Source organism: Diplotaxodon limnothrissa, linkage group LG3, assembly GCF_057381915.1.
Source record: "Diplotaxodon limnothrissa isolate DT_005_m linkage group LG3, D_limnothrissa_male_GT1.1, whole genome shotgun sequence".
Taxonomy (NCBI): Eukaryota; Metazoa; Chordata; class Actinopteri; order Cichliformes; family Cichlidae; genus Diplotaxodon; species Diplotaxodon limnothrissa.
Genome location: NC_140598.1, coordinates 43,166,322 through 43,187,078, shown reverse-complemented (window position 1 = coordinate 43,187,078; position 20,757 = coordinate 43,166,322). Strand labels below are relative to the sequence as shown.

Genomic DNA, 20,757 nt, shown 5'->3' with positions numbered 1-20,757 from the left:
CACTGTCAGTTCCTGAGGAGGAGAATGTAACAAAGCCTAGTGGTGTCTCTGTGATGGTGTCACTGATCCATTTCTGGTATTGGGACAAACAAGTGTAGATTGAAGGTCCCCAACAAGTACTATAACTCGTAATTTCAAACTGGACCCAGACTGATTCTGCCTTTATCATGAGTGGTTCTCCTTGATCTACCTGTGAAAAGATATTCATAAAAACTGTGTAGACAGGTCAGTAACTTTTAGAAGAGGATGTGTCTAAGTAATATCTATCTTGCCGAAGCACTAGTCTTATCAACTTTAAACGAACTTGTTATTTTTATTTTCTGAATAGCAGGCGTGAGAAAATTTCTAAAAGTTTCATTTGACATCTGAGCTATTATTCTATTACTGGGTCTATTGTGTAACTGCAAGCAAGCTACTGACAAATGTATTAAAGAGTCATTTTACTAACAAGCTGCTTCCAGTGCTGAAAGTTTAAGCCAATCACTTAGCATTCCACCCTCTCATCCAATTATCCAATTATCAGAACTGGCACTAGTGTTAACTGAACTGGAGTTTTTTTCAGTTTCTTATTTTATCCAATGCTGGATATAAGCTACTGGCTTCATTCATCCCCCGCTGTCTTGTGCTAACATTGAGGTCATGAAATGTCCTTTGCAGTCAACTGTTTAGACAATCTTTAAATCTGGGACTCTCCACCATTGGACCCTAGAACTGAAGAAGCTTCTCGGATGAGAGGTGAAACGTCTTCAAGCAACTTAAAGAAATCCAGACGCTTTTCTCTCGAAGCTCCTTAGACTACGATGACCTGGATGACTGAGAACCTTCACAGACATATCTTTAATACAATTTCTACCAGAGGGCTGTGGACAAGGCCTTAAAAAGTCCAAATGGACATCTGGACTTGTTTCTTCGCTTCCTCCTTGGTCTTTCACTGCAGACCAATCACGATCTCCTACAAGGCCTGCTGACACAAACAGGAATCAGCTCACAGATAAATAAGAAGACAGTCCATTACAGTACATTAAAGAAAGGATGAATGGCACTCTCTCTCCAGAGAAGAGCATCAATCTGCTCCACTGTTTGATTGAACTGAACAATGACACTATAGTGAAGGAGGTCCAGCATCACCTGAGTTCAGGACAACTGTCTAAAGTTGATCTTTCTCCTGCTCAGTGGTCAGCTCTGGTCTTCATCATACTGTCATCAGAAACAGAACTGGATGACTTTGACTTGAGGAAATACTTAGCTTCAGAAGAGGCTCTTCTGCAGCTGCTGCCAGTGGTCAAAGCCTGTAAGAAAGCCCAGTAAGCATCCAGTTTGATCCTGGCAAGAGATTGCTTTAAAGCGTTTCTTTGAAGACTTTGGAGAGTTTACTAAAATGTATGTTTCTAGGCTGAGTGGCTGTAACCTCACAGAGAGAAGCTGTGAAGCTCTTTCCTCAATTCTAAGTTCCCAGTCCTCCAGACTGAGAGAGTTGGACATGAGTCAAAAGAACCTCTGCTTGATTACTTGACCAATGCAGGATGCCTGAGGCCTATGCGTTCACTAAGAGACAGGGATCTGCTGGTACATGACATTGTCATGTTTCAGGTCATCCACAGGGTTCAACGTCCATTTCAAAGGTATTTGGGTATTCTGTGTTTTTCAGATTAATTAAAATGGTGATAAAAATCTTACCTATTAATCAAAATGGCCAGTTAATAACCTAGTATAATTGATTGTGCCAAATTGATAATATACAATTAACTTAGAAGCATGAAATTGCAGAATTATTGAATAAAATTTCTTTGTGCTGTTTATCCAGATTTTGTGAAGGTCTGAAAACTCTTGGGGTTCTCGAGAAAATGAGGAGGCATCCAGACAGTTTTCGCCCTCTGTTCTGCTATGAGCCACATATGCTGACTGCTGACCAGGTGGATGATCTTTTTAACATTCATCTATCTCCAGAAGGAAGCAACAGAAGAGCTGCTGAGGAGATGGTTGTTACCTTCTGGAGAGACTATCTCCAAGATGCAGAAGGTAATTGTCACTTTAATGCACAAAAAATAGATGTAACGATTTATAGGTTAGCATTTCTGAAATCTTTATTTTAAATAACATACTCATATAACAATAACACCACATTACCCTCTTGGTTGTAGTAACATTTTTACATAGTTCTTTGAGACTATTGAAAGATGAAAAGCATGCTCTATAGTCATTGCAATAACAGTCATTAAAATTCTTGCTTTAGATTAGTACTCACTGACAATTTATGTTGGCCAAATGAAATAACCTTTTAACACTTTTTTCCTTCTCTGTTTTATGCAGAAGAAGAAGAACCTTCCAAATTACAGAAGATATTGGCCTTTGCAACTGGAGCAACTGCGGTGCCACCTATTGGCTTTTCCCCAGCACCCTCGATTGAGTTCATTCATAGAGGAGACGATGACTTCTCTTCTACACCAATTTTCCCTCTTGCCAACACGTGTGTTAACTGCATTAGGCTGCCACTGCATGTTTCATACCAGCTGTTCAAGGAGAAGTTTGATTTTGCATTAGGTAACACTTACGGCTTTGGCAGGGTATGAACACATTATGCTGGAGGAGTTTGCGTGTTTCTCTTTTGTATTGGTCTCTCTATTGATTCAAAGTGAGTATTGAGTATTAACTTGTTAAGGTTTTAATATTTCCAAATTTACCTGCCTCAGTCAAATTGATGTTTTAAGACATCAATTTGACAAGAAGTGATTGTTCTTCAGGATTCATACAGGTAGATACCAATTGTTTAACAGCACGTCAGAAGTTAATTTAGATTGTTGAGTTTGAATATATAAAATTTGTGTCACTTTACTCATTTCATGTGTATGTCCATCGGTTTTTGATTTGGTTGTCTTTGTGTTTGTTTATTCTTCTGCAGTTTCTGTTTGACAACAGAGCTGTCATTTTATCAGTTTAAAGAAAATGGTTTCAATATGTTAGTTTCGATCACATATGTTTTCTGAAATGTTTGTTGTATATTTTTATTTTTTATTTTTTGCAAAATATTTTATTTAATTCAGAAGGTGTAAAAGTGAAGAAAACACATCTATTCCATGATTTCCATCATTTTCTAATGGATTCACTTGTTGAATTATGTTCATTGCAGTCTCATTTATGTTGATGTCAATATCTGGAATATTGACATTATTGTTTGTTTGAAGTTCTGGTAATGGCCCTTCTTTATCAACGCCATAATAGTTATCAACATGAAAAATGTCATTTATAAACGACAGGATTCCCACATTGTTTGTGACACCTGTATGCCACAGCTGAAGAGGGGTCTGTCCTCCTTGTGTAGAGAGACCATGGTTGTTCCACTGATTGACAAATTCTGTTAATGCTCTTTCAATCCTTGGCAAATAAACATAATGCAGACAAAAAAGATGTAGCTCATTCAGTGAATCCAACATACCCTGTTCTTCCATAAAGTTAAAGATATTTATAAAGTGTCTTGATACAACTCTGTTGAGTTCTGCCCACAGTCTTTCAATTCTTTGGTTATGTACTGAAACACCTGTAATAACACTGCCTACTCCTATTCTCTGTAACATAAAACGAGCAACCTGCATATTTTCCATACCATGATCACACCTGACCCTTAAGGGCAAACCAAAGTTTTGTATTCCTTCCAAAAATAATGATAAGACACTTGAGGCTCTGTTATTGGATAAGCAACGTAAGTATATGATAGTTCGGCTGAAGCCATCAACACAGCCATGCAGGACCAAGCGCCACCTAATCAACTTGTGGTTGCCGTCAAAATGCCTGTTGAGAGATCAGAAAGCATTACTACAGTTCCACATGTTTGTTCATATTATTTAGTAGTGAATTCCTGACCCTGTACTTAAACAAAAACTAGAGGTTTCATTTTGTACATTTACTTCAACAACAGCACACCTCTCTCTCTCTCTCACACACACACACACACGTGCTTACATGTGCACACACATACACACAGTGGCATAAAATGTCTTTTTCCACACTACGTTTACCTGGCACAATTGATGTTAGAGATTAAAATTGTGATGTAAAATAAAGGATTAAACAACTCAACAGTATATACATTAGAAAACATCTAAATTGATGTACTATGAATCTCCCAAATATTTAACATACTTATATCAATTTCAGTTTTTTTGGTTATTGTTATTTTTTATTATTATTATCTTATGCTGATCATATAGATTAACTTCAGTAATGTTTTGAATGAAGGACCTTTAATTTTGATGTATTGTGTTAATACTTTTAAACAGAAGGCCTGGCCATTTGTTTCAAACCAGTGAACTTACCATAAGTGGTTGGGGGGCATGAACACTATAGATCCTTCGCCTTATCGCATGACGACGTCTAAATGCACGTCCAATACGATCCACTTCCTGTAGACTTTGTCTGACCCTCCAACGTTGAACTCTTAAGCCACGAGATCTCAGACGTCCAAGAATGTATACTTCCCCTGCATTTGGAGTGTTCTGTAGGATATCCGTCACAAGGCCATTCAGTTCTTGATTTGAAATATCCACATAGCTTAATGGCTCAACTCCCAAAGTTTGTCTGTGTCTGTACAGGGTTGTTCGACTTATTCCAAAGCATGATGCAATTCTCTGCCATGTCATACCAATGGAAACAAAGTGAGAAATCTGTTCAGCAGATATAGTGTATCGTGGCCGACCTGGATGACCACTCAAGGTGGTTGGGGGTAACAATCTGTGGGTCACATAAGCAGATCTCTGTCTAGCATCATATTCATGTAGCAATCTGCAAAAGCATCTATACAAGGATCCTAGTAGGTTGGTGGCAACCCTATTATTGGGATCATATCGAGATACAGCAGCAAGAAATTCTGATAGAGTTCGTGTATGATCATCTAGCTCTCTATAAAGCTGCTCTTGTCTGATATTGTCCGAATTTTCATTTTGGAGCGCCCCTACATTGCAGAGCACAAGTAAAAAAATCTTTCAACATCTTCTTCATTGGTTCTCACTTCAAACAACAAAGAATGTATGTAAAAAATGACAAAGATCCGATGTAATTTCATTGTAGATGAGGTACTGTCAGACACAGTCTTTCCAGATTATACGGGCAGCTAGCATAGCCAGGATGCCCCGACTTGTTGCAATAGGCTGCTACCCTACAACAATGTTTGGATAGTCACTGATGAAAGCAAAAGATTTTTCAATTATACCTCTAACAGACTGTTGTAGACGTCACCGCGGTGTTAGCTGTGCATTAATGTGTTATTTGTTTTTCCTCACCTTCCTGTGCAGCTAAAATACCTTCCTGTTCAATTGAAATCTTCTTGGTTTTCAGTAGTGTGTGTGAGAGCATTTCAGTAGTGTGTGTGAGAGCGTTTCAGTAGTGTGTGTGAGAGCGTTTCAGTAGTGTGTGTGAGAGCGTTTCAGTAATAATGTCCCTTACGGCACCTCATAATTAAGAGTCTCTGCTGGTCCCTGGTTGGATTGGGTGAGCTGTTTTGGACTTGTTTTGATATGACAGCTACTGATTTTCCATTTAAAAAAACTGCCTCCAGCAGCCATTCCTCTTGCAGCAACTGGCAGCAGCAGCAAACCCTTTATTGTTTAACCCTGTGTGTGTGTGTGTGTGTGTGTGTGTCTGACGCACAAGGGGTAAACTGCCTATTCATCTTAGTATGAGGGTAGCGCTTGCCTTTTGTTTGGCTTTTGTTTCTCGTAGGGTTTAGGTAGCACTACTGTGGAATAACTTGTTTTGCTTGTTGTTTTGACCTTGTTTAACTCTGGAGGTTATGCTTTCAGTTTTGGTATGATTAGTGTACTCAACCTTCAACCCTATCACCCTTTTTTAACCCTTGCTCTCCTGTACCCCCAGTCTAGGGTGCAACATGAGGTGGGGGCTTGTATGCGTTTTTTCTGGGGGAGGTGGGGGTATTGCCATGCAGGGTTTTCTGGCGTATCAACCATTGGCCAATGGATTACTATAATTTCCTTATGTGTATTATCTTTGCTTATAGTGGTAAATAAACTGCAGTGAACAGGATTTATGAAGAGCTCATATATAAAATAGAGCAATTATGCATTTGCAAGTGTCTTTTATGACTCCACCCAGTCATTTTTGGCCATATAAAGTATCTTTGCAAAACTGTTATAATTGTTGCTTATATTTCTGCTGCCCTCATGACCAGAGTGCTCTTAAAAGACATTTTAATGTCATGTTTTAATGTCAGTGACACTCTTTCATCCTCTTTTCATCATCCAGTCCTTAAGTGGCTGGAAAAACTAGAAGCTCTAGCAGCAGGCGGGTGCATGCAGCAAGAACAGTCGTCTGCCAGAAAGTAATTGCAAAAACACCGGTCCATCACAGGGAACGGTGGTTTGAGTCCACCGTTGATAATCACGTCTGCACAATACAGTGTGTGGAGTGATGGTATTTTAGCACTTTTCTGCCGAGAAGGGAAGAAGGCCATTGCAGGGGACGCTCTGAATGTAAATATGGGATCTAGATCCAGTAGCAGCGGACGTTTCACCCAGCGGCCAGATATAAAACTCAATATCTGACTGTATGGTAAAAACTGAGTAAATGTGTGGTGTGTAAGATTGCAGAGAATGGTTGTGTGGGAAAAGTTGATGTGTGTGTAAAAACAGAAAAAATGGGGTTAAAAAATGTTGAAAATGGGGAACAAAAAGAAGAGAGAAGTGTAGAAATGTGTGTAAAAGTTGTTTCCAACTAGAGGGAGAGGGTGGTACTGTGTGTGAATGGACTTTGAAAGGACTGCCTGAGTTGCACATTTGCCACTTTTGGAGCAAAATGGCAAGATGAGACAGTGGAAAACAGGACAAAGCTGAAAGACAACTGACTCTCACTGGACCGCCTTAAGGGGGGGGGGAGAGATGAGATGAGACCACAGTGGAAGGAGCAGGGCAGGACATGGAGGAAGGCTGTTTTAGTGTGGGAATGAAATTTGAGTTTAGGAAACTGGGAAGAAAAAATGACTGCCTTGTGTGGAGAATTGAAAAGTGTCTGGAGCACCACAAAGAGGAGAGGTACACAAAAATTACACAAACAGAAAAATGCATTAATCCTACTAACACAAACACACATGCAATGAAGCTCATGAAGATCAAACAGTATTAAGCATGCATTTCTGTTACCATCATTTTGTCCGGTTCACTTAGCAGGTTAAGAAGTGATACATAGACTAGTGAACTAGTATTATTTTTGAGGAAGGATGATTGAATCATAGCAGGGGTGAACAGAATGCTGCAGGGGGTCAGATGAGTGGAGACTAATAGTTTCTTGTTTCTGATGTGTGGGGGAGGTTTTATCATGACACACATCTGGGTACATGGGGGAAAACAAAAACTCTGATAGAAAATCTGATAGAATATTGTCGTTGTGTGAGGTGTGTGACTGGTGGATGAAAGTTTTGGAGATTTACTGATGCATTTTCCTTTGGTACCACTTTGAACCTGCCAGTTTTGATCTATCATTCTAAGAGAGTATGCTTAGACAACTTCTAAAAAGAGGCCTTCATATTTTTTGATTTTTAACAGTGCACTGAGATTTTTTGTTTGGCAATTTTCTCTTTTTCAAGCAGGCTGCAAGATCGGAATCGAAAGCGCTACACAACATGTAGCAAGTGAGCTTCTCCAAAATGAAAATGGGCTCGGGAGAAAGCCACTTATTTGGGACAATCAGAAAACAAGTCCCTGTCAAAAAGTATTCAGCGAGGTAATCCAGTCTAAATTCTTTTTTTGTTTTTTGAAATGACGTCATTGCTGGCAGTAGAAACTTATTGCGTCACGAGAGGTTCTACTGTCAGCAAATAAAAAATGGGGACTGACTGGACTGACAAAAAGCTTGACTGACTGCACCTCCACCCAGAGTGACAAAAGGGTGGATGTATGTATGTATGTTTCTTTTTATAGGAGCAGAAAGGTGACAGCAACAGGTTGCATGAGCTTTTGGGCCGTGCTGACTTAACCTTTTAATTGCCACTTTCAGTGTCTTTGTGAATTTACCAGCAGTGTGTTATTCATGACCTTGTATTGTTTACAGTGCAGAGTTCACTGTGAGAAAGTGTGCATACAGATGCGCTGCGCTAACATCTATATCACTTTTTCCACAGCAGAGGGTTAATCGTCGGATCTAATCACATGATTTACAGCAGGACACACTGCTGGCTAATGTTTCACCCCCAACTTCCTAATAAGCTGACATAGGGCAAAAGAGGGTTTTCCGGGGAGCTTTCATTTTTAAATTGCAGGGACCGTGACATGAGGGATACGGAAGGATTGACTGAGGTGCAAATGCAGACCATGACTGGGAGAGAAGGCTTCAAGAGGACCAGTGAGAAGCAGGAACCATCTCCAGGACAACTGACAAACGACAGTGGGCTGCACCACTGGGCTTCCAAAAGATTGTCATGAGGAGAACAGCAAAATCTTAAAATAAAATGAAAGAGTTTCTACGTTGATGTTGAGGAAGACTACAGGAGTGTACAAAATGCTCTGCTCCTCATCTACAGCCGCGTTGGAATAGAAATGTGAAGAGAGCGTGCCAAGCTCCAAAGGTGACAGCACAGAGGGAGACCAGCATTGGAATTATGACTCTGTAGATGGCACAGACACCAGGAGCCATGACTGTGACTGAGAATGACCACCTAATGCTGTTTCACTTTGCCATGCAAAGTATTTTGACACTCTGGAGAAGGCCTTTCCTCTGTGTCATTGTTGTTTCCATTTGCATGTGACAGCTTAGATTGTGGGGGTGATTAAAGATGAACAAAGGGTGGTGAGAGAACAGTGAAGTGAGGATACACAGTGTGAAACTCCTTTAAGTGAACAATAATGTTGATGTGATATACAGAATGTCAGGAAAGAAATTCTGGTATTAATGTGATTCTTGATTTAAGAATCAAAGGGTGGGATTGTATAGGAATGTGAGGACTCAGGGCTGTGTGTCGGACAGGGTCGTCTGCAGTACGGGGGCCCCACAGGGAACGGTTCTGGCTCCGTTCCTCTTCACCATCTACACTGCAGACTTCTCCCACAATTCCACCCAGTGCTTCCTGCAGAAGTTCTCTGATGACTCTGCAATAGTCGGCCTCATCACTGATGGGGACGACAAGGAGTACAGAGGTCTGACCCAAGACTTTGTGGACTGGTGCCAGCTGAACTACCTCCAGATCAACGCCAGTAAAACCAAGGAACTGGTGGTAGACTTCCGCAGGTACAAGCATTCTCCACTGCAACCACTGAACATCCAAGGTATGGACATTGAGGCTGTGGACAGCTACAGGTACCTTGGTGTTCATCTGAACAATAGACTGGACTGGACTCATAACTCAGACGCCCTCTACAGGAAAGGGCAGAGCAGGCTGTACCTGCTGCGGAGACTCAGGTCGTTTGGAGTGGAGGGCCCACTCCTGAAGACCTTCTATGACTCTGTTGTGGCTTCTGCTATCTTTTATGGCGTGGTCTGCTGGGGCAGCAGCATCTCTGCTGGGGACAGGAAGAGACTGAACAGGGTGATCCGAAGGGCCAGCTCTGTTCTAGGATGCCCTCTGGACCCAGTGGAGGTGGTGAGTGACAGGAGAACGGCGGCTAAGCTGTCATCCCTGATGGACAACATCTCCCACCCCATGCAGCAGACTGTGACAGCACTGAGCAGCTCCTTCAGTGGGAGACTGCGGCACCCACGGTGTGGGACGGAGAGATTTCGCAGGTCTTTCCTCCTCACTGCTGTCAGACTCCATAATAAAGACTTTAACTGATCAAGCACACACATCCATACATATGCAATAATCCTTTCTGTCATCGTTGTATTTTTACTCAGTTGTATATAGTATTTGTATTTGTATTCTATTTTTATCTTATTGTATATTTATTTTATTTTATTCTACTGTATATAGTATTTTATTCTATTCTGTACAGCTGTGTACTGTATTTATTCTTATTGTATTCTAATTTTTGCCTCATAACTTTTGCACTGTCCACTCCTGCTGTGACAAAACAAATTTCCCACGTGTGGGACTAATAAAGGTTATCTTATCTTATCTTAATTTATTTTACTTATGTATTAATCACATTATTTTATTGTATAATGCCTTGGTGCCACTGGATTTTAACAAGTCTCACACTCATACAGTAAGATAAATGGTGGGGGTGTAGTAAGGAAGTTGGGGGAAGCAGACAACTCCACAGGAAGAAACTTTTGTCTCTTCGAGGACTCTGGGAGGTAGCAAGGGAGTGTGAACCTTAAGGTGTGAAACAGCTGTGTACTGCCTTTTGTTCCTGAAGAAGGTATTTAACTGAGAGCCATGCTAGGCTCAGGGAGACTCTGTTGACCGTCTGCCCCGCGGTCATGTAGGCTCTCCACAAGCTTGGTTGTCTGTTGTTTGTGTGTTTTGATTAAAAAATGTTAGCTACCGCTCACCGTTCGTCTGCAGGCTTTATTTAAATGGAAAACTTCCACAACAATCTCATGAAGCTACAAATGGTTTACGAGTCATGCACATGGAGTGCCTTCAGTCACGAAGTGTACATTATCAATATCACATGAACGTTTATGAGTATCTGCTGATCCAGTCCTTAATTAGCTGGAAAAACTAGAAGCTCTAGCAGCAGGCGGGTGCATGCAGCAAGAACAGCCAGCTCACAAGTACCTGGGAAGAGAGAGAGCAATACACAAAACTAAGATTGGGGAGTGGACCCCAGGAAGTGCTGGGACCATGACTATCCAATACAAGTTGCCAATACTACTAACAATAAAACAAAAACAAACCTGCATAAAAAACAACAGCAACAATAGTAAAAACAATCATTGCTGAATCGTAGCTTTAAACACTACAGTTCGTTGAGGAACTTTGTGTAGAAATGTGGTCCAACTGGCTACACAACATCACAGTGAATGCATTCTTTCAGCAGACCAAGTGATAGTATCAAGACCATTATGTTTGATCTTTATCTCATGAAGCTACAAATGGTTTACGAGTCATGCACATGATGTGCCTTCAATCACAAAGTGTACATTATCAATATCACATGAACGTTTATGAGTATCTGCTTTGAACTACGATATTAAGCAACATTTTTTTTTAATTTAGTAACCTGACCTGGGCTGCTACAGCGGGTCAAATATAAGCTCTAACAAAGTGTCTCAGACAGTGGCAGATTTAATCTGGCATCCTGCATTCAACAACATCACGTACGAGAATGACATTTGTCTTGTGAAGCTGTCAGCTCCTGTGACTTTCACAGACTACTTTCAGCCAATCTGCTTAGCCTGAGAAAGCAGCACTTTCCACAGTGGGACAAGCAGCTGGGTCACTGATTTTGGTGAAACTTGTAACTTACAAAATGCAGGATTTTTTAAAGCTGCTGACTATTTTTTATTTTTTACAATTAGGTAATGGTCCGTTCCCAAACATGTGAAAATGTGAGAATTCTGTATTACTTTATATATTACTTTCACACTGAATTGTTGGGGTGTGTTATTGTTTCAGTTTCACTGATATTATACACTGTTAGCTTTCATGACTTGCCCAAGATGATTTATTACTCATTCATTTGAGTTTCAGCAGAGTTGGATACATCTGTAGCATGTAAAATACCTTCCAATAACTTCCGGGGAAAATGAGCTCCTTAGTTCAACATGTCAATCAGATAAAGTGGCTTTAAAAGTATGTCTCTATTGAGACTGTTCAGTGTCTGCTTAGTTTTTCAGCACTGGAAGCAGCCTCTTGGTCAAAAGTAACCAAATCTTCAATATATCTTCAATATATTTATGATTAGCGTGCTAGCTATTAAGGTACAGCTCTGCCCTGTGAGCTCACTGCACCACCCCTCCTCTGCAGCAGGCCAAAGACCACACCTCCACCACACCAAAGCCCCCCAAAAAGGTAGGAAAAGCCCTGTAACTTACTTTCAAATGAAATATGTTCCCTAAAACAGTGGACAGAGCTACAGTGGCATGAGGCAGTTACTTACCCAGTTAGTTAGCAGCTACGACCCAGCACTACTTGTGCAGTTAAAAGAACAGGTAACGTTTTGTCGCGCTGTTGCACACACAGGATGCTAATTTCTTTCATTTCATCAGCTGCAACAGGACAACTCACCAATGTGTAAGTAATAACCTAATACTCCTTTGTGCTATAGACTACAGTATATGCTTATATAGATACCTTGTCACGGTACTGGGTCTCCGAACCAGTATATGTGTTTCAGCCCTTGTAATTATATTTCTTGACTATTGTTGTCCGTAGTTTTTGGTTTTCATTAGTTCTTAGTGATTTCTTCCTCCCTTAGTATTTATCTTAGCCTGTGTTTAGTCTCTGTTCCCATGTGTACTCTGTACTTTTCCTGTGTCACTCTTGTCTCTATCTTCCCTGCTTCCAAGTCAGCCATGTGTCTGTGTGAAGCCCGTGTCTCTGAGTCTGTGTCTGTGAGTTCAGTTGGTGTGTTTCCTGTCTTACTCTGAACGTCCGTGTCTTACGTCAGTGTAATCGGTTTTGCTTCTCCTGCCCAATTACTCCCAGCTGTGCTCTTCTCCTGTGCCTGATTTCCCTTGTTATCCCTCAGCGTATTTAAGCCCGCACGCACAAACACATCCTCCAACCACACACACCCATATTTTGCTCCATTGCGGGGTTTTTTTAACACCTCAAACATTTAGTAAACAATTAAGCAAATACAAGTAATCTGCAATAAATTACAGGTAGTAATAAAATAAACTACTAACTCTTATACGCTATGTCCACACCTACACGGGTATTTTTGAAAACGCAGCTGTTTCGTCCACACGTAAACGGCGTTTCGAATCACCAAAAACTGAGATTTTTAAAACTAATTTTTCGCGTTTACGTGTGCACGAGGAATACAGAGTTTGTCATGCAACGTCAAAGGTATGTGCCTTTTTTCACGTCACGCTGTGCTTTGTTTTTTACTTTTTCTACGTGCTGAATTGCAGAATGGCAGATAGAGATGAAATACTGTTAATCTGACTATCTGCAGGTTTTACACGCTTACATAGACACGCAGTTAATGTCCCTCCATTTACAAATGCAGAGGCTTCACAGTGTGATTATTTTACGTGTAGTTGTTTTTTGTCCTGTGTAATAATATTCAACATTGCTGTCAATAAATTTTTCAAAAAATGCCTCTCTGTGCAAAATGGGTTTAAAAACATAAACAGCTGTGGGATCCTGTTTGTCCGTGATTTGAACCGAGGGAACAAATCGTGGCAGAATCCGCCTGATGTTATTTGTATCCAGCTGTAACTTTACTGTATAAAGAGCTAACATCTCCAAAATGTCAGGAGTAGTTAGTTATTATAACAAGTGTTTGTGAACTAAAAATCAAGAATGTGGGATACTGTTTGTCCGTGATTTAAACAGCCCAGCGGTGCTCCCAACGAAGGGAAAACCAATTCTGCAGGGGAGACCGACCTTGACACTTGTGCAGGTGAAACAAAAGGGCAGATATGCTTCACCTTCACCATATTTTTTAGTCTTCAGCTTAGAATGAATTTGGTTTGGAAACATGTTCAGCGATGCTTCATCTCCTGCTTTGCGTTTCTGTGGGCGCCCCGTGCTAGCAGTGTCCAAGCCTTTTGTTTTTTTTCCCTTGTCATACCGCACCCCCCCTGCCATGGCTCTGCGCTCCCCCTAGGGGGCGGGCCCCACACTTTGGGAAGGTCTGCTCTAGCAGATCATTACATGAAGGAACCTTTTAAATACAAGCGCGCTCATGCTCACAGGTGTACACACGGGTGCTCACACATACAAACTACATCCTTTTTGGCTCCTACCTCAAAACACACTGTGCGCTGTCGATCTTACAATAATATTCAATATTTAGTATTTACTGTTATATTCACATAGATTCAATTCAATTTTATTTATATAACGCCAAATCACAACAAAAGTCATCTCAAGGCGTTTTATATTGTACAGTAGATACAGAGAAAAACCCAACAATCATATGACCCCCTATGAGCAAGCATTTTGGCGACAGTGGGAAGGAAAAACTCCCTTTTAACAGGAAGAAAGCTCCGGCAGAACCAGGCTCAGGGAGGGGCGGGGCCATCTGCTGCGACCGGTTGGGGTGAGAGAAGGAAGACAGAATAAAAGACATGCTGTGGAAGAGAGACAGAGATTAATAACAGATATGATTCAATGCAGAGAGGTCTGTTAATACACAGTGAGTGAGAAAGGTGACTGGAAAGGAAAAACTCAATGCATCATGGAAATCCCCCGGCAGCCTATGTCTATTGCAGCATAACTAAGGGAGGATTCAGGGTCACCTGGTCCAGCCCTAACTATATGCTTTAGCAAAAAGGAAAGTTTTAAGCCTAATCTTGAAAGTAGAGATAGTGTCTGTCTCCCGAATCCAAACTGGAAGCTGGTTCCACAAAAGAGGGGCCTGAAAACTGAAGGCTCTGCCTCCCATTCTACTTTTAAATACTCTAGGAACAACAAGTAGGCCTGCAGAGCGAGAGCGAAGTGCTCTAATAGGGTGATATGGTACTACAAGGTTATTAAGATAAGATGGGGCCTGATTATTTAAGACCTTGAATGTGAGGAGCAGGATTTTGAATTCAATTCTGGATTTAACAGGAAGCCAATGAAGGGAAGCCAAAACAGGAGAAATATGCTCTCTCTTTCTAGTCCCTCCCATACGGAAAAGAAATAGTAAAAACTTATATGTGATTACTCATGAAAGTGGCCAATTTTGCATTACTTTCATACATTGTTTTAGTAAGTATCCAAAACATACAAGTTTCATTATATAATTTTTCAAGGGATCTTATATCTGTTTTCACTCTTATATGCTTTTCATACAAGTTTCACACAAGACAGATACAAACTTTATAAGATTTATATATATCTTTTCCATATGGGCTGTCAGGACTCTTGCTGCAGCATTTTGGATTAGCTGAAGGCTTTACAGCAAGTTTTTAGGACATCCTGATAATAATGAATTGCAGTAGTCCAGCCTGGAAGTAATAAATGCATGAACTAGTTTTTCAGCGTCACTCTGAGACAGGATATTTGTAATTTTAGAGATGTTGCATAAATGGAGGAAAGCAGTCTTACATATTTGTTTAATATGTGCGTTGAAGGACATGTCCTGGTCAAAAATGACTCCAAGGTTCCTCACAGTGTTACTGGAGGCCAAGGTAATGCCATCCAGAGTAAGAATCTGGTTAGACACCATACTTACTAAGATTTTCAGGGCCGAGTACAATAACCTCAGTTTTATCTGAATTAAGAAGCAGAAAGTTAGCAGCCATCCAGGTCTTTATGTCTTTAAGACATTCCTGCAGTTTAACTAATTGGTGTGTGTTATCTGGCTTCATGGATAGATAGAGCTGGGTGTCATCAGCATAGCAGTGAAAATGTATGCTATGTCTTCTAATGATGCTGCCTAAGGGAAGCATGTATAATGTAAACAGAATTGGTCCTAGCACTGAACCCTGTGGAACTCCATACTTAACCTCAGTGTGTGAAGAGGACTCTCCATTTACATGCACAAACTAGAGTCTATTAGATAGATATGATACAAACCACTGCAGTGCAGTACCTGTAATACCTACAGCAAGTTCTAATCGCTCTAATAGGATATTATGGTCGACAGTATCGAATGCTGCACTAAGGTCTAGCAGGACAAACACAGAGATGAGTCCACTGTCAGATATATTGCTCTCTATTTTTTGTTTGTTTTCTCTTTTTTCTTTCTCAACAGGTGATCCAGGTGATTGATGTATGTATTTTTTGTCTGTTTGTTTTGTTGGTTTTTGTTTTTTGCCCTTTATCACTGTTCCTCTTCCCCACTGTTTTTCTTTCCCTCTTTCTTTCTCTCTTTTCTTTTCCCCGGTCAAGTCTGTCCCGTGTTTAGCAAGTGAAAATAAAATAAAATAAACAATAACAGCAAAGGTGAATCAAATAGACCAATACGGAAAGGCTGACGGTCCGTTTGGTAAAGCAAATCCATTGGGCATCTTTCTTTGCCTTTAGACAATAATTCTGATGGCAAAAGAACCAAACAGGACAGGTGAAAAAAAATGGTGGTAGTCCGACGTAATGTTCCTCGCACAGCGTAATCCCAAACTCAGAAGGTCCTGACATAAGTGGACTCTACTCAATATATAATAATAAAAGACACATACTGTCACGGTTCTGGGTCATTTTGACCCAGCATTTTCAGTTCTTATATTACTTTGTATTATGGTTTGTATCCTGATGCTTTTGTTATGCTTTGTTTATTAGTATTCTATGTTTCTGTTATTCTTAGTGAGGGATTAGTTCTTAGGTTGTGTCTCGTGTTTAGTATAGGTTCAGTGTCAAGTCTGCATCTGTTTCTTGTTTCCTGTTTTATTGTGAAGGGTTGTCTCATGTCAGTGTGTCTAGCTTTGCTCCCAGTGTCTCGTTAGCCCTAACTCTCCCAGCTGTGTCTCCCTCCTGTTTCTCATTCCCTGTTCACTTCCCTGTGCCCTGCGTTTTCCTGTGCTCTCTGTCGCGTCGTACCCTCAACAGGCTATGTGTTTTGCCTACGTGGTCCCAGTCTTATGTCTTCCGGTTCCAAGTGTTTGTTAGTAGCTTTGTATTTTCAGTTTAGGGTTGTTATTTGGTGGTCACGTCGTTCTGTCATGGTGTGCTCTGTGAGGGCAGGAGAAGAAGACCCAAACCAGGAGACATAAGATTGGGAACACGCAGACTTGACGCTGTAATCTTGACAAAGTAATATAAGAACTGAAAATGCTGGGTCAAAATGACCCAGAACCGTGGCACATGCAGCCACACATATGCACGTAGAAAAAGTAAAAAACAAAGTACACTATATGCAGAGCAGTGAGCCGCTGCATCTGTGCACGCTGCCATCTTGCTTGGTTACCGAACACTTACTTACTTACTTACTACCAAGTAAGAAAGGAGTGTGCGCAAAAGGATGTAACTATTGCAGCGTTTACAATGTATTAGATGGATGAGTTGTACAGAGAGATGCCACAGCCAGGAATGATTTCCTGTGTATGGGGATAGTGCTTGTCTTTTGCTTGTCTTTGTTTTGACATAGGGTTTAGGTAGCACTTCTTTTGAATAGCTTTTTTTGTTTGTTGTTTTGACTTTGGTTCACCCTGGAGATTATGCTTTCAGTTTTGGTATAAATAGTGTACTAATCAACATCACCTCTATCTGTGAATGGGCTTTTAAGTTTCTGGCTTTGGGAACCAAAGTGGAGGCACTTTTTTTAAACTCTTATGTTGCTTTCCTGTCTCCCTAGACTGGGCATAACATAAAGTGGGGGCTGGTATGTTTGTCTTTTTTGTGTTTTTTTTTGTTTTTTTTACATGCAGGGTTTTCTGGCGTATCAAACTTTGGCCAATAAGTTACTATAATTTCCTTATGTGTGATATCTTTCCTTATATTGGTAAGTAGACTGTAGTGAACAGAATTTTTGAAGAGTTTATATATAAAATAAAGGAATAATGCATTTGCAAGTGTATTTGTTTGCTTCTGCCTTTTGTATGACTCCACCCAGTCGTTTTTGGCCACTGAAAATATCTTTATATAACTGTTATAATTGTTGCTTATTTCTGCTGCTCTCATGACCAGGGCGCTCTTAAAAGACATTTTAATCATATAATGAGAGATATGTTTGGTATATGTTTCACAGATCATAGTCCAATAAGTCACAATAGTTTTATATACCGGAAATCATCTTTTGGCACAACACCTGCTGTTGCTGGTCTGTCTTGGTTTCTGTCAAAAAATATGTATAGACTGTGTTCTATGGACTTTTTAAACCGTGTCTCATATTTTTATTGAGAAAAAGTTCTTTCTGGAATATTATCTTTATTGTTTTATCATCCAGTCCTAAGGAGGCAAGAAACAGGTATAACAGCTATAGGCTGGAAAAACTAGAATCTCTAGCAGCAGGCAGCTCCATGCAGCGAGAACAGCCAGCCCATAACTACCCCAGAAAAGAGAGAGCAATACACGAAATTAAGATTGGGAAGTGTACCCCAGGAAGTGCTGGGACCATGACTATCAAATACAAGTTGGCAATACTACTGACAATAAAACAAAAGCAAACCTGCTTTAAAAAACAAAACAACATCAACAATAGTAAAAACAATCATTTCTGAATCATAGTTTTAAAGACTAAAGTCCGTTAAGGAGCTTTGTGTAGAAATGTGGTCCAACTGGCTACACAACATCACAGTGAATGCATTTTTTCACCAGACTATACAGGTACCAAGACCATTGTGTTTGACCTTTTTCTCATGACGCTAATAATGGTTTAGGAGTAAAGAATGTCGCCATGGGCGGAGCAAGTTTTCTAGGTATTTAAAGTCTAAGACAGTGTGAAAGAGGTGTAGTCGGCAATGGCTCTGCAACAGCTTGTGTGCTGGTTTAATTTGATGATCATACTCTTTTGCAAAGGTGAGGATTTTTCTTCACTTATTTCTTTCTCATTAACTAGTTTAATTAGAATTAATTAAAAGTATAAATGTTAACTATTCCAAACTATTCTAACTATTCTAATACTGTCATAATAATAATCATCATCATCATCATCATCATCATCATCATCGTCTAACATTATAATGTTATAAAAGTAAATTAGTTAAACTCATTGACTGTTTAAAATCTGAAACCATACGCAAATGTTCACACTGAGAAGACATCTGAGAATATAATATGTGTTTGACTCAGTTTAGCCAGTTTCTTCTTTACTAGTTTAGGATTTCAGGTTAGTATGTTTTGTTAGCTGTGCAGGTTATATTTTGCAGTGTTCATACTGACAAGTGATCACTAGCAGTGCAGATTTAATAAAATTTCTAGTTTACTTAATTCCTAATTAAACTTGGGAAGATTATTTTATTTTATTATCCTGTTAACAATTTGTTGATTAACTATTGACATGTTGTGTTATGGTATAATTGAACATGGTATTTGTAATATGGTTAATGATTTTTTTGGATAGCTATCACAATAATAAAACTGAAGTTTGTAATACTGTTATTATCACAAATGATTTATGGTCCTGGCGCTGGTGTATGATCCAACAGTAAACCTGGAGGTGGTACAAATTCTTTTGGCAATTCAAAAATCTAAATAATTTTTTCTCTTTGTAAATGCTGCTGTAAATATCTCCATGAGATATGTTAGTGATCAGACAAGTCTCACCTTTGGAGTGTCACAGTACCAAGGACAAAGCACACTTTGTCTGTGAAACACTTTGACAAGAGAGTGAGAATGAGCTCACTGTAAATCTGTCACAATTACAAGTTTTTATTAACAAATGCATAATTTATAAAATAAAATAATTGTCGACCTGAGGCCATCAGAATATTATTAAGATAATTATTATTACAATACTGGACAGACTGACCTAAAACAACCATAAATTATTACTTAAGTGATAATTATTATTGAATTATTAAAATGTTTATACATATATACACAAATGTCACGTGAGCGATGTCAAACGTTTTCTTCACTGTAGCATTTGGCATCTCCCAACAATACAATTTGATACCCAAATCAAAACACAGCCAATAAAACACAGTTCTCTTCATGTAAAAATCAATAACTCAAAATTAGCAGCTAAAGGGTTGCAGTTCCACACACTCACGAGAAGCTACAGTTATCCCCTGGTCTCTCGTCCTCCTGCTCCTACTGAAAACACACCTAAATACACTCTTTTTACCACTAGGGTGAATTAGGCATTGGAAATTACTAATCCTAAAATAAGTCCAGTCTTTAATCTCAATTTTCAAGTCTGTCAAAACTTTAGTCCACATCTTCAGTCTAGTCACACGTATTCATTGACACGCATCCATACCAGGTATTGCTGATAATGGAGTCTCACGCGCAAAATATTCGCGTATCCATTAACAACAAGATGATGTCATCAGTTTTAAAAGAAAAAACAATTCTTTATGATTTTGGACTGGACTGACTCGCTGCAATCCTTTTAGGCAGGGACTTACCATCTAATCGTGTCCCACATAGATAACTTTCTCCAATGCCCATTGTAATTTGGAGAAGCTCACCTTATATTTGCTCTCAAGAAAATGTTTTACAGCACTGTTAATTCCAATCTTGCAAGCCTGCTTAAAAGAGAAAGAGAGAGAGAAAGAGAAAGAGAGATGATTAGTCAATTATCAACAAGACATCACCACCGGAGAATGATGCCTGACAGGTCCTTCTAAGTGCACTGTTATATATAAACTATTAAGCCTATTTCAGGACACGCCCAAACGTAAACTATTTTCCTCTCACCAAATGAACCATAAAACCTTCCACTCCTAATAAGACAATATGATGTAGGGACTAGAACTCTCGCTACCATAACAGGCAGTGCTATTGTCACTGCTCCTTGCTTTATTTAATTGCTGATGCTTACCTGGTCTGAACTGAGACTTGAGAGTCACTACCTCTGTTCATTTTCCCCACATCATATTTACTGGTTGCCCACAAGTGCTCCACAATTCTGGAGAGTATGGGGTCAGCTGGCATAGTTCCACCCAGGGCTGGACTGGGACAAAAAACCGGGCATTAGACTAGAGACCGGCCCACCAGGTATTATAGGAAAAGCCATAAAGCCTTTGAATGAAAACAAATGCTGTTGTGACAGTGATGTACAGTCTTGTTGGTATATGTATGATTTCTATACATTTTATATCAGATAAAAACTTTGGTTGTAAGATTCAGATAAGTATTTATTAAAACCTAGATATTTTAAATGAGAATAA

General features: G+C 39.8%; 2 protein-coding genes across 2 annotated transcripts; one reads left to right on the top strand and one right to left on the bottom strand.

Annotated features, from left to right (window-relative positions):
- The first annotated feature begins 1,032 nt into the window (after positions 1–1,032).
- On the top strand, positions 1,033–2,570 carry LOC146636012 (G2/M phase-specific E3 ubiquitin-protein ligase-like). Its single transcript, XM_085350248.1, has 4 exons — positions 1,033–1,291; positions 1,457–1,622; positions 1,805–2,019; positions 2,311–2,570. The coding sequence occupies exons 1-4, from the start codon at positions 1,033–1,035 to the stop codon at positions 2,568–2,570; spliced, it is 900 nt and encodes a 299-aa protein (XP_085206374.1).
- A 462-nt stretch (positions 2,571–3,032) lies between these two features.
- Positions 3,033–20,521, bottom strand: LOC146636011 (uncharacterized). The gene is made up of 2 exons (XM_085350247.1): positions 20,409–20,521; positions 3,033–3,786 (listed from the first exon to the last, which is right to left on the bottom strand). Exons 1-2 carry the CDS (start codon positions 20,519–20,521, stop codon positions 3,033–3,035), a joined length of 867 nt encoding a protein of 288 aa, XP_085206373.1.
- Between the last annotated feature and the right edge of the window lie 236 nt (positions 20,522–20,757).